General features: G+C 38.2%; 1 protein-coding gene across 1 annotated transcript; it reads left to right on the top strand.

The window, feature by feature from the left end:
- Positions 1-6,781: 6,781 nt before the first annotated feature.
- ap1m2 (adaptor related protein complex 1 subunit mu 2) lies at positions 6,782-14,157 on the top strand. Its single transcript, XM_085356038.1, has 12 exons — positions 6,782-6,971; positions 9,384-9,540; positions 9,675-9,742; positions 9,937-10,067; positions 10,203-10,350; positions 11,376-11,502; positions 11,617-11,759; positions 12,107-12,178; positions 12,570-12,728; positions 12,834-12,959; positions 13,844-13,919; positions 14,037-14,157. The coding sequence occupies exons 1-12, from the start codon at positions 6,930-6,932 to the stop codon at positions 14,060-14,062; spliced, it is 1,275 nt and encodes a 424-aa protein (XP_085212164.1). The 5' UTR covers positions 6,782-6,929; the 3' UTR covers positions 14,063-14,157.
- Positions 14,158-14,745: the final 588 nt, after the last annotated feature.

Consider the following 14,745-nt stretch of genomic DNA (forward strand, 5'->3'; position numbering starts at 1 on the left):
AGCCCAATTCTTTTTTCAAGTGGACGTTTAAAGCATTTAAATGTGAAGCTGATCACCTGGCTGAATGTTTGCCCTTCACTGCCAGGGCTAATTATTTAACACAACATACAATGGATGTCTGTTGACCCTGTTTTTCTTTTGTTGCCTAGAAATGCTGCCATTACTTTCCAAACACAATAAAATAAGCACACACAGTGTATAATAGTGCTGCAGCTAATAACCATTAAACTCTCATCCAGCAATTCTATTCTTTGTATTTTTCCAGAGAACAATGGGGAACTTTGTGTCCTTAAGCAAACATAAACAAATCATTTTTATCACATTCAAATAAGCGTCATTTCACCTGTTGTTGGGTTTTGTTTTGTTTTTTTACAGAGAGACATGTGGTTTAAAACACTTAAATAAAGAAAAGCCAATACCCTCTATTCATTACAACAGACAGGGGCAGCTTTTTGATTCGGTTACAGCACAGCAGAGAATAATGCATCCATGTACTCTAATGCTTATTTTTCACCGGGAACTTAATGGCTGTCCTAATTCTGCAAAGAGTTTACTAATGGGACTTGAGTTGGTGGTTTATATTCTTGTCTTGTCATCTTAATGGACAAAAATTAAGTTTGAAAATAAACTCTTTTTTTTTCATCTCTGTACTGAGAATTTCCGAGTGGAATTGCTCTCTATTTACCCATATGCATATGGATATCCATTAAAGATAAATGGCCAAACGCATTATCCTTAATGCCCTGTGGTCAAGCAGTACACATGCATAATTCAGCCTAAGTCATTAAAGAAAAGGAAAGAAAGTGCAGCACTGTTTGAAGAGTCCAAGATGGCCCGACACACTAATAAACAAGAACAACCAAAACACATCCCCTCATAAATCTAATAACCCTCCTACATAACTCTGGTTCTCCTCTGTGTATTAAAAGGGTGCAGAGAACACTAGTGCTGGTCACTAAGGAAGAGGTGCTGTATCTTTAATAGCAACTAGAATAATTCATCCAACTGATATAGTCCACTTCATGGAAAAATTAAGACACACTGCAAGTATATAAACCAATGACAGAGACCATGAAGACTTGTTAAGTAACAGCCTGATGAAGCCTGCGCCTCTTTCGGCATCTAATTCTATAGTCGGGGAGGAGATGAAAACTGAAAATGACAAAAAGAAATAAAAGATGCAAACTGGAAATATTTAGGAAAACACCATCAGTTTATGACACTATTTGTTCTGTGGTATGAGACTTATTTTTCATTTGTTTTTATCTTATTTAGTTTTTATTTTTGTGTTCAGTTGGCTTAATTTCCAGAGTGTTGTTGGTATTGTTGTGTTGTAAATTTATCGTAAAGAGTTTGTTGATCAGATTAATGAGTGGCTGTGGCACAGTTTGCTGGTAGTGACAGGATAGGCAGGACTTGTCAATACTCAAGAACACCAGGGAAAGACAGAAGCTGGGTGGTCCAGGCAGTGATCCAAGCAGGTGTTGAGGGAACCCACTTGAGCAGAACGGCTGAGATGCGACAGGGTGTGGAGGGGAGCAGACAATGAACCAGGTGATAGGTGTGACTGTCATCAGGCCTAACATTCTTCTAATGACAGAGCCATCGAGGCAGGTAGTCCTCCTGGAGTTGACTGCTCGCTGGGAAGATGGGATGTCAGTGGCATTTGAGAGGAAGAGGGAAGCTTACATTCCTCCCCGAATGAGGTCAGCAGCCAACAGTTTTCCAGAGAGCCACTCTACAGGTCTATCAAGCTACTGGGGATCAGGGAACTGCACAGCAAGATAGCCATCAGGCACATCACTGATGCAGCTGAAAAGACACCAAGATTGTTGTGGACCAAAAGGGTGAACCCACAAGCTACCTTTATACAAGTTGGGACTGGTTACCCCTGACTGAGTTGTCTAGACAAGGGCGGATCATATTGAAAGACCTGAAAAACCAGAGGTTACACCACTAATGATGTGTCTAGGTTGCAGCATAGGGTGTGAGTCAAAACTCAAGTTTCACATCATTGTTACTCTAAGTTTTTAAAACAAGAGGTGCAGTGATCAGCACTGCTGCCTCACAGCAAAAAGATTGTTTAGCGAAAGTTGTGGGGGCTGATAAACTCAGATAAACAGTTTTGTATTTTGTTGCAAAGTGTTGAAGTTAGTAAAAAGGGCCCGTTATCTAATCTAGACTGTAAATTACAGCAAGTCATATACACTCACTCACTTCCTTACTGTATCATTGTGTTGTGAAAGCACTACTCTAAGGTATGCTGAGTAAAAGAGAGTAACAGTCATGCTAACCCATAAGTTCCAATTCATATATGTGGTATACTTCTGTGTTCTGCACAATAAACAATAAAAAAGGTCTTTCTATAAAAGCTAAAAGGTAACATCATGATAGGACAGAAGGAAGTTAAGTGAGTTTTCCTCATAATACTCGGCTGATTTTAACAGAGAAGTAAAGACATGATTAAAACTAAGTCATAAAGGTTTAATTTTATGGACTGTGCATGCAGCACAAGTATTACTCGTGTGATGGTTACCTACTGTACTATCTATCTGTTTGCATATTAGAGGGATGTCTCTTTGCCAGGACACAAAGTAAGCCATCAAAAGATAAATAACATAAATAATTATTGGACTTATTTTAGGACTGTGTTTATGGCATATCATAAAGAGAACTAAAGTGTGATTTGACGTCACGTTTGGGCCCTGCTCGTACGATGGTATATGCTGCATCATCGTCACGTTGACTCACTGGAAAGCTGTGGTATGTTGTCTGTCAAGAACTGGGATCCACATTCCACTTGAAAATTTCCACACCCAACAGTCTCACATCTGCTCGAGGCCAAATGTCATCTCTATATTTTGCACAATTGCTTTTCAGTCAGCTTGTGGTTGCATATTTAAATCAAACGATTTGGCCTGATTGCATGTACGGTAAAACAGCATATCCAGAAAACTAAACCTTATTTTTCCCTCGCCACCAGCATCACTGTTGACACTCGGATAGTTTGCTGGAGAACCATTGTCTGTATACCCAGGAGACAATAGATACCCTTGGGGCTCAGGTGACTAGTGACACCTGTTCCCCGCTATGCTGGCTTTCATCTGCATCTTCTAATCGCCTCACCATTTACATATGTTTGTTGTCTTACGATTGGCCTAGTGGCAAAAAAAGGGTGGAGCTCAATCTCACACCACTGATTCGTAAGCAAAGGGGAGTGTTTACGAAAACCGGCAGTGGGAGGAGATGGGTGACAGATGGAGGACAGATATTCCCCTGTCAGGTTACCAAACAGAGTACCAAATGTCCCGATGGCAAGGTAACAGCAACAACCTGTTTTGCTTTTGTTTGACGTTGTAGAGGCCAAACGGGTTTGCTATCTCTCGGCTGATACGTGTGCTGTAAAATGGAAAGCTGTTTGTTTTAACACACTGTAAAATGAAGAGGCTCCATTGGATGAGGAGAAAAGTGCAAAGTCAGGTACATCTCTGCTGGACAGTCGACATCCGGTCCAAAGCTAGCACTCACAGCCTTTATTTTCAATGATATTAGTTTCACCCCCCGAGCCACCATGCTGAGTTCAACCGCCCTGATCCCAGCAGCCTCCGTTTGCTTTCGCATAGTGTTGACAGTCAAAGTTTTGGTGTTTCCCATAGAATCATGATTTTGTATTACACTTTATCTCACACATCCAAGCTCACTAATGTTTCTAGCACCTGTGGAGAGATAAGGATACAAATCTCGAGTCATTATAAGTAAGAAATTAACTCTTATGCTTAGCTAATGCCTAAATATGGTGAATTATTATTGCTGTGCTGTATATTTACCATGTTCAGGTGAGTTTTACTGGTATCTTGCATAGTACAAAATACTACCCTACTGTATCTGGAGATATCATGGGAGCATCAGTTAAGAAAATTAATTAATATTAATTTTACATTAACATTAATCACAATGATTAAGTGGTTTAATTTGAGTGGTGTTTTGCTGAAATGTCTTACATTTGCTCCTGATTTTAAGTCACATTAAGACAGGGATGATCAAGACCGTTTCTATTTTATATATAAATGAATGGATTTAAAATAATTGAGACTTTAGATATACGCAACAGATATATTTCCAGTGTCATAGTAAGACAAATGTATCAACCCTGTTAAAATTGACGATGACCATTTTCTATTGATGGCACTGTGGAAAACTCTGCACAGCAAATCATGTTAATAACATTAGGGCATTGTGAGTGATTGTTTTGCCATCAAAATGCAGAAAAGGTAGGTGAAAGAGAAGAAAAAAAAATTCTATCCAAATCAAAGAAAACCATTTTTAAGTTTTAATTATTTATTTATTTATTTGTTTGTTTTGTACTCAAAGATAAAAAGCTAGGATCTAAGATTAAATCCCACTTTGGCTACAACATTGCAAATAATATTTAATGCTCTGCTGAATTTTAGATTCTGCAGACATTTCAGGTCAAAACCAACCCTCAGTCATGCTCACTTCCTTAAGCTGACATGGACACAATTTCCAATGGATGCAGATTAAAACATCTGAAGTATTTTAATACAATTAGGAGTGGGAATACTATTGTTTTGTTGTCAAGTGTGTAAGCAGCAGGAAATTATTTTTCTTCTCGTCTGACTATTGCTTCCCTATGTTTGCAGCCGTTTCTGTTCTGCCATTGTCATTTCTGTATAGTTCAGATAACATCAACTAATAAGGGAGAGCCAAACACATACTCTACTCTGCTCATTGCTAAATGTTAAATGAAGACGCAGAGACGCTGGTACCTAAAACGAAAAACATTTCTAGATCTCGAATGGAAAAAGCTGCACAGTGCTAAGAAACTGTAGCGGCACACAATTTTAATTAAAATGCATCATATAAAATGACTAATATCGGCGCACCAGCCTATTCTGAGTCACTTCTACTGTATCTTATATCCTGTGTGAATGCAACATGTCTAAGGTGTGCCTTTCTTTTTTATAGCTAAGATAAAGTAATTTATCATTAGGAAAAAAAAGTGACGAGATAAGAGGAACCAACCCTATATTGTCAAAAGGAGTGGGATACTGGAAACGACTGATCTCCATCTGGTGTCCTGATGCAAATGTTCACACGCGCATGTTATTCTAAGGCAAGCCTCTTTACACACAGATGATAAGTGGAGGCTGAGATCTGAGGCATAATACCACACGGAGAGGCCGAGCTCCCGAAGCATGTGAGCAGAAAAATGTTTGTACAGCCCTGAAGCTAAAGACAGCATGCCACACTCGCAGATCAACGTAGAACAGGATTTAATCTTCGGGGGATTAATAACACCCAACGTGTTGTTTGTCTGCAACACTGCAACTATTTGTTTCTATTGTTCATTTAAAACATAGCTTGATCATTGAAGAAGTACTGACAGGTGTCATTTAAGAGAAGAAATGTCATATTATAAATGTCAATAGTGAATACAGAATGATCAAGCTTAAACAATGAAAGAAATACTGCAAACAAATCAAAGAAGAATAATCTTTAAAAAAGCAACAAGCATAAGCCGAGGTCACCACGTGTCTCAGATATGTTTATATTGGATTTCTGTCTTCATGGGGTTCTTAATAGGGCTCATAAATTTGTGCAATACCTGTCATTCCAAGTATAAGTGCATGTACTACACTAAAAGTAGAGCCAAGGTGTGCTGGAGAATATTTCATCTGATAGGGGGTGAACTGGACTTATGGAGGAATCCAAAAAAGATTTCAACTTGGGCAGGACAAACACTCTAGGCAGAAAGCCCAAGAAGGGTCGAAACAGGTGACAGCGCCGAGCACTGCATCACCAATAAGCTAATAACCAACTAACTAACGAAGTCTAAAATCCCCAGTGTGTAATACATACTTCAATAGGTGCTGCTTAGATTTTTAGCAAAAAGAAAACAAAAAGTCGTACAACAGGTTTGGCAGCTTTTCTGTTTGTGCTGCTGTAAAAATTTGTATTTACATGTAATATTTATAGACATGGATAGATGTTTTGCATGACTTTTGAATTTTGAGTCTAAAAATTGATCTGTATACTTTTAATTTTATTTTTGGTCTTCTGTTTGAATTTTTCAACTTTCAAAGTACTTTTATTAATATTATCATTATCATTATGAGAAGAAGAAGAAGTATAATAATTTCAGTCTTTATTCTTTCTTTATTCAGATTCCCATGAGTTGTTACCGCAGCGATAACTATTCTTCCTGGGGTCCACAGATAAAAACAACACAACACATCCAACCATCGATCTACAGACAATCAACCGATAACTTAAAAACCACAATTACATCAATAAAATACAATAAAATAAAATAACAAGTATTTCTTTTAACTTGTACAACAGTCACACAGCAACAAGAAAATGCTTAAAATAAGAAAATGTTACTTGCGACTTAAGATTTAAGCTAACATCATACCTACCCACAATCTTCACAGGTGAATAATCAGGTGTGCTTAAGAAGTGCTGCTTTTACTGCTTCTGAAAACCCAATTCCAGATATAAGTTTATGACATTATTTTTTAACTTGTAATATGAAGCAGCATTTGGAGGGGGTGATGGGGTGGATCAACGCTGAAAAACCTCTCGATCAACAGAGGTCACGAGGTCACACACTTGTCGCGGTGCCTGCTATGATTTGTCGGTTTGTGGCGCACTCTGGCGGCTAAAGCGGGGAGCACACCCTTCCTGGACTTCATTTACTCAGGTGAGCTAGTTAATGTTTCACCTGCATGCTGTGACGTCACTGGACCTTCAGGAAAAAGACACCGTGGACTCCGCGATCAGCCCGGCCTAAACGGTTCCTGACATTTTCAGGACAAAGCTGCAGCAAAAAGTCTCGAGTTAGGCTTTAAACTCAGTTTCGGCGCTTCGTGAAATCTCACGCTGTTGGTCCTCCGGGTTCAGACACGATGTCCGCCTCCGCTATCTTTGTGCTGGATCTGAAGGGAAAGGTAAGAGCAAAGCTCGAGCTAATTTTAGACAACTGATAATTACTTATTCCTGCCACGCGCGCAGGAATAAGTAACAACACAGCAACCAGTTTTGGTTGCTGGGTTGAATTTTTTTGGTGCTCTTTTAATTGTTAAACATTAAACGCGTTGTTAAAAATTTATAACAGACCGTGCGACACACTCTTTCTTATATTTCTTATTTTATTTTATTTTACTTTTAGTTTTCTACTTCCGGATACATGGCAATGCAAATTAAGCTTTAAACAATGGAAGCGAAAGCGTGTTGCAGCACATGTAGCCTTCAGGTAGATAGTTTGTGTCACCGTCACGTTTATGTTTACACAGGAGCCTGCATGACTCTGGCATGACAGACAGAACATGTAACTTTACCCTCGAGTTAATGTTTCTCGTGGCTTCATGTTGCGTGTGCGATGCGGTGACATTACTATTTATCTACTCCAACCCAAGCTCAATCCATACATTCTTTTATTTATTTTTTCACCAGCAAGTTTCAAGGTTGGTTGGTTTTGCATGTGTCGTTTCCAAGGCCAGTCGACACTGAGATGGAGAGGGGATGTACCAAATATAGCTCTGTTTTTGGAGGGGTCTGGGTTCTGATTGGTTAAACAAATCATCATCAAAAACTTTTATTTACATTTTTATTCCCCTACACCTAAGGTTCCATCACCAGATAATAATATGTCCTTCTCATGTATGACCTGGGTGAATTAGACTGTTGTTATACATGTCATGACACAATCAGTCCCATCAACAACTAAAAGAAAAATATTTATGGATCCTAACTTTATACAGAGCTATCAAAAATACTATTCTCTTCGAGCTTTCCATTTTTTTTAATACTTTTAAAATGAAGGGGCAAAAAAAGGATGATTATTTCCATTTAGAGTAGATTAGCAACCACTTCAGAATTAGAATCGGAATACTTTACATAATTTCCTTAGAGAGTATTAAAGGACAAAGAAATAAGTAACTAGAAAAAAATTTTAAAAAAAAAGAAAAGCAGGAGCAACTGAAACAGGCTGCATGCTGGTGAATTTTTGTCTACTTTATAGCTAGAACTAATAATAATAATAATGATGATGATGATGATGATGATGATAATAATAATAGTCACATTGTAACTAATCATTGTAATTATTGTCTCAGCATCTGTTGTAAAGTGCTGCCATATTGGTGATTAAAAGCATTAATTTTCTGCTATTATTTTACTAATGACTGGTATTTTCTTATATTTAGTGGTTTTGTCTTTTGAAAATGCAGTTTGCCTGTTTGATTTTATTTATCTCATAATCTGATCATTAAAATTTCTTTTCCTGTCTGATCAGTTAAGGGAGGAATATGCAGGTGTCAGGGTTCAAAAGTTTCGACGATATGCTTTTCCCCAGGTGCTTACTTCCATGAAGAATCTTCAATATTTTTGGCTGCTTCCTTTGGAGTTTGCCACAGTGGATCATCTGCCTCTATCTCACCCTATCCAGTAGCATCCTCATCTGTCACACCAACCCTCACCATGTCTCCTTTTGCTACATCTATGAACCTTCTCTATTGTCTTCTTTCTGTCTGACAACTGCATATTGAACATCCTTTGCCCTCCAAACCATCTCAGCCTCACCTCTCTAACTTTGCTTCCAAAGTGCTCAGCTTGTCCTGTCCCTCTGATGTTCACATTTCTGCCCATCTTGGTTGTTTGTGTATTTTAACGTATATTAAATGTACATATCATTCCTAAACAGGAATGTGAACGCTGAGTAAGGCCATGTTCCAATTTCTTGTTTACTTTTATTCACACATCAGAATTTTTAGGTTTAAATGTCTAAATGAAGCCATGTTTAATTAAAGATGGATTAATTTGTGTAAATTTCTGGTAGATAAAGGCTTGGTTTGTTTTGTTTTTTTTAAAGGATATTTATGGATATTTTGGTGTTTTAACAGATTACATGTTTGTATGAGAAATATTATGAATAAGACTCGGAACCTTAAAAAAAGGTCGATGTCTGAGTCTTGTCTTAATGTCTGTGACAAATTTTTATCACTTTGTCCCACTATTAGGGACAAAATGATAATTAATCTGAGAAATTTTTAATTAAAGAGAAAGAAGAGTATTTCTTAAAAATAAAGACAATTTTAATATTTTTCCTCATCAGTGTTGTTTAAAATCTGTGAGCTTAGTTCTTTTTACTGAGAATCACAAGATCAGTTGTTATTATTGTGATTATATCCAATCATTCTCTAATTGCTTTTCCAGTTGAGGGTCTGTTTGAAACTCTGCTATTTTGATATCCATTGTCCTCGTATCATTTAACAGAATGACACTAGAAGCCATTCCATAAGTAGTAATTTCTATATTAACAGTTGTCTCGTAACCACGTGCTGGTATGCTTCCTTCTTCAGGTGCTGATTTGTCGGAACTACAAAGGTGATGTGGACATGTCAGAGATAGACCACTTCATGCCTTTGCTCATGCAGCATGAAGAGGAAGGTCTTCTCTGTCCCATAATGTCACACGGCAACGTTCACTTCATGTGGATCAAACACAGCAACCTCTACCGTATCCCTGTCCTAAGTGTTTAATGACATCCTTTGCAGGCAATGACCGTTAGCAATCATATGAAAAGATGAGTCCTTGATTTTTACAGCAGTGTTTTTAACTTCATAACATTCCTTGACCTGATCTCGATACAGTTGTTGCTACAACAAACAAGAACTCCAACGCTTCCTTGGTGTATGCCTTTCTCTACAAACTAGTTGAGGTGAGTGATGCCTGGTGTGGTGAATAATGTAAATATTTCCTGTTGCCTGTGCATCCTGGTTCCAAAGAAATGGTTTTGTTGTTTTGGGACATCAGTGAAACATGACAGTCAAAGATGGCTGTAATCCAGAGTAAATTCTGGCAGTTACTCAAATCCTGTCCAGATAATGACGGTGTTTGCATGTCCGTACACAGGTGTTCACAGAGTACTTTAAAGAACTGGAAGAGGAGAGCATTCAGGATAATTTTGTGGTTGTCTATGAGCTGCTGGATGAACTTATGGACTTTGGATTCCCTCAGACTACTGACAGCAAGATACTACAAGAGTGAGAATCTTCAACATACACACACACACACACACACACACACACACACACACACACACACACACATTTTTTAAATATATCTTTAAAAGCTAGTCTGGTGTTGCATGACAGCAAATCTTCACCTCTCTGCTGTAGGTACATTACTCAGGAAGGTGCCAAGCTTGAAGTAGCAAAGAGCAAGGTGCCGACAACTGTGACCAATGCTGTGTCCTGGAGGTCAGAGGGTATCAAGTACAAAAAGAACGAGGTCTTCATTGATGTCATCGAGTCCATCAATGTATTGGTAAGATGAAAGGAAGGATTCCTCAATCCATTGGACTTGCATACTAACTATTGGTTTGGTTATGTAACGACTACATTATTGATTCATTTCTGAAGTCTTGTTCAATTCAGTTCTATAGTTAGTCCTATAACTAAGTTAGTTTTAGGACTAACTGCTTATTTACATTTTTGTAAAGGGAGCACTTTAATTACACATTGGATCTGGATGAATGCAATATTCAAATTAAAAAAATCTTTGCTGACATACACATTTCAGGGGTGGATTCAAAGTCACCCCAAAAATTAAGGTTAAAGATTGAAATCACGGGCTGATATAGCTCCCACATTTTGGTACTGTGTCCAGTGGTATCTCCTCCCAGAACTCGAGTAGTCCATGAATTAGCTTTTGGACAGTCTGTAGTGCTGTCAGATGCTCTGATTGGGTTCAGGTCTGGCTTTGATATTCCAGGAAATCATGTCTCATGAGATGAGGCAATGTCCTGCACTACGAGTAACCCAGGGCCCACTGCACCAGTGTAAGGTCTCGCAGGGGGTCTGAGGATTTGGCCAAGTTTGTCCACACAAACAAGGAATTTGACTTGTTCACTTTACTCTTCTACATGCAAAAAAAGTTATGTTTTTTAAATAGGCAGTATATATAAAAAGCAAGAAAAAAAACAAGTCTTAGAGAGTCTTAAAGTCTTAGAAACTATACAAACTGTAAGTGCAAAACGTAGTAGTGCATGTGACCTGAATTTCAACCTGGCACCTAGCAGCATTCAGCATGATGAAGTCTGTTTAGTCCTCCGAGGCTATGGTGTGTAACTGTTACTGATATGTGTAACTGATATTATACTGTGATGTACCCTTAAATTTTAGCAGTGTGTTAGTGAAGCCATTGATGTATTTTGTCAGTTTAAGTGACAAAATACTTTTTGTGACAAAGTCAAAATCCTTTATTTAAATCCGTTTCTTCTCCTTAATAATTGTTCAAATATTTGTCAAAATAACTCATTTTTAAATGATTTAATAATGTCATTTGTTTAGGTGAATGCTAATGGCAGTGTGATGAGCAGTGACATTGTGGGCAGCATCAAGCTAAAAACCATGCTGTCGGGGATGCCCGAACTGCGCCTGGGCCTCAATGATCGAGTGCTTTTTGGCCTCACTGGACGTACGTATGCGACCTCTGTGTACCCATTATCACTGTGTTACCCCAGTCTTAGAGGAAAAACAAGTTGGTGCTGTTTATTTGTACTTTAAGTACTCTGTGTTGATTTATGCTCAGGTGACAAAGGAAAGACGGTGATGATGGAGGACGTGAAGTTCCATCAGTGTGTCCGTCTCTCACGTTTTGAGAGCGATCGAACAATCTCCTTCATTCCTCCAGATGGGGAGTCTGAACTCATGTCCTACCGCATCAATACTCATGTATTGTCCAGCTCACTACTTTATACTCATATGAAATTCAGATATTTGTTGCATTTATTAATCTTTATGTTTTGTGCACTGTAGAAGTTGCTAATAGAATTACTTCCTTGTACTAGTTACATAAATAAATACATAAAAATGACTGAGAAATTCACATGATAAGGAAAAGAAACAGTGTAAAGACTTAAACAGAGTAAGTGAATGAAAGAAAGCAAACTTATGTGAGCGTTACAGTACTATACATTAACACGTGGATTAAATTAACATTTAAACAGAATTATTTGCATGTTAAGTAGATAAAATGTTAAACTTGTGTGTAACTAAACTCTACCTTTTGTCTTTTAAAGGTGAAGCCTTTGATATGGATCGAATCTGTCATAGAGAAATTTTCTCACAGTCGAGTGGAAATTATGGTTAAGGTACTCTACTCAATTATATTTGGGTTTTTTTTTTAACCACAATTACATTTATATCTATGGTTTAACTGTTTAGCCCCAAACCTGCTAGAGACAAACTGTTAGAGCAAAAAGTGATTTCCATTGTTCCATTGTATTTATAGCCTGATTTTCACAGAAACAGTTGCTTCAAAGTGCTCCATATCGTAAGGTAAAGACCCTACAGTATTAGAAAAAAACAAACCAACAATCACACGACTCCCTGTTAACCATCAGTAACTAACTGTCTTTGTTCGGTTTCAAAAACCAATGACGTCCTTACGCTGCCTGTCCAGTGACGGGGCAGTCTCCCTTAAACAACAGGAAAAAGGTGACTTTCATAAGATATCCTACTATAACATTCCTGTATTTGCAGGCAAAGGGACAGTTTAAAAAGCAGTCGGTGGCAAATAACGTAGAAGTGAGGGTCCCTGTCCCCAGTGATGCAGACTCGCCAAAGTTCAAAACCAGCACAGGAAATGCCAAATATGTGCCTGAGAAGAACCTGGTTGTGTGGACCATCAAGTCTTTTCCTGTAAGAAATTCACAACATGTTGTAACTATTGCAGACTGGATTGCAGACTAAAGTTATGCTTTCTTGTGTCTTACACATTTTTACTGTGTGTGTCCATCCATGCAGGGAGGTAAAGAGTTTCTCATGAGAGCTCATTTTGGTTTGCCCAGCGTGGAGAATGAAGAGGCGGAGAGCAAACCTCCCATAACTGTGAAATTTGAAATCCCATACTTCACAGTCTCAGGAATACAGGTGTGTTGGTTTCCTTTAACGTCAAAAAACCCAAGTAGTGTGACTAAACTACAATCAAAGCATCTTTATGGAAAGTCCTGTATACTGTTTTTATTATTTATGCATTATAAAGTTCTAAGTGGTACCCGGGAAGCTTCCTATTCTGCTTATTATACTATGAATAAAGTTCAACACAGCCAGGCTTTCTTTGTCTTACTTGACTTAACAAAACCTAAAACCCCAGTTGGAGATAATGGGTATCATGTTGGCAGTTATCAGCTCTGTTAAGCCGGGCTTTCTGCCTCAACGTCTGTGCTCGCTCATACAAAAAGGTGTGTTTCATGGGTCGTGTGACTTTTCTTCCACACAAAATGACTACTATCCTACTCCAATCAGAGACGTTATCACAATCATACGATAATTACATGGCAATTACAAATCTAAATATAATAATAAAATGCAATATTGCAGGCAATTGTTAATCTAGCAATTACAGAGAAGGTTAAAATAAGCATTTAATTGATTTATCCGTAAGTTTCTTTTGCGATCCTCTTCATTTCTAAGGTGATGACTGGACATTAAACTGGATACATTTAGACTCTAAAGTATTAAATATTAAATGTAAATGGTTCCCCAGCAGAGAATCTATGACGCACTTAAAACATGCTGTAGATAAAAGATCGCACTTTCATCCGGTTTTAAGCAAAACCTCTGAACACGTGATTTAGCCAGGCATAAAGTGAGCCACTTTCCTGGCACAGAAGGCTCTTTAAGCTCAGCATAGCTCACTAACCCATTAATCTCACTTCGTAGTTCACCCCTTTGGTCCAGTATCAATTGGTGTAATGATTGTGGGAAGCTGGACTTTAACTACGCAAATGTGTCTTGCTGCTTTTTTCCACCAGGTGCGGTATATGAAGATTATAGAAAAAAGTGGGTACCAGGCTTTACCGTGGGTCCGCTACATAACACAAAGTGGAGGTATATTAGTAGTCTGTTGGACTTTGGTTCTACCAAGCAGGAAGTGACCTACCCAGATGCAATAACTGAGTCCAATTTTAACCTTTCTAACTCTCTTTATTTATTTTATTTTTTTAGATTACCAGCTGAGGACTAATGTGTAACACCTGTGGAGAAACTTGAATACATTTTCCTCACTTCAAGGACTTCCTAAGGAGCATAAATGATCACTTTAACTAGACTGAAAGAATGTCTTTAAATTTTCACCTGCTCTGTGTAACATTGATCCTTGTGTGTGTTGTTTTGTGTTTTTTAAATCCATGAGCAATTTGATTGTGATGTTCTATTGTGTGAGCACTGCAAATTATTTAATTATTAAATTAATAAAATGATTCACTTAGAACAGTTTGTAATCATTAACCTTGGTGTTAATGAAAAACGTTGTCTTTCTCTTGAGTTTAAAACACCACACAAGGTGGATTTTGCCATCGTATTGTAGTAAGGCTTTGTGCAATCACAGTCGCTAAATTCCGCCCAAAATTAAATGCTTACACCCGCCTTTTTCCACACTTGCCTCTGGAGAAATACACTCGAAGGTTAGAAATCTGAATGAACTCCCTTTGAAGACCTCAACGTATACGAATCGCCCGCTTTCTTAGCCGTGTGCGCCGATTGGTCAAATGCTCCTGTTACCACAGTGACAGCGTAGTAACAGAGTTGTAACTCCTCCCGATTTACCATATATGGAAGCGCAACACCCTCTTGGCGAGCTGCGATTGGCCAGCGTATGTTCTCCCCAATGTTTGTAAATTGTAGTCTGGAGACACCGCTGTATAGCGCTCAGCGC

This window comes from Diplotaxodon limnothrissa, linkage group LG6, assembly GCF_057381915.1.
Source record: "Diplotaxodon limnothrissa isolate DT_005_m linkage group LG6, D_limnothrissa_male_GT1.1, whole genome shotgun sequence".
NCBI classification, from domain to species: Eukaryota; Metazoa; Chordata; class Actinopteri; order Cichliformes; family Cichlidae; genus Diplotaxodon; species Diplotaxodon limnothrissa.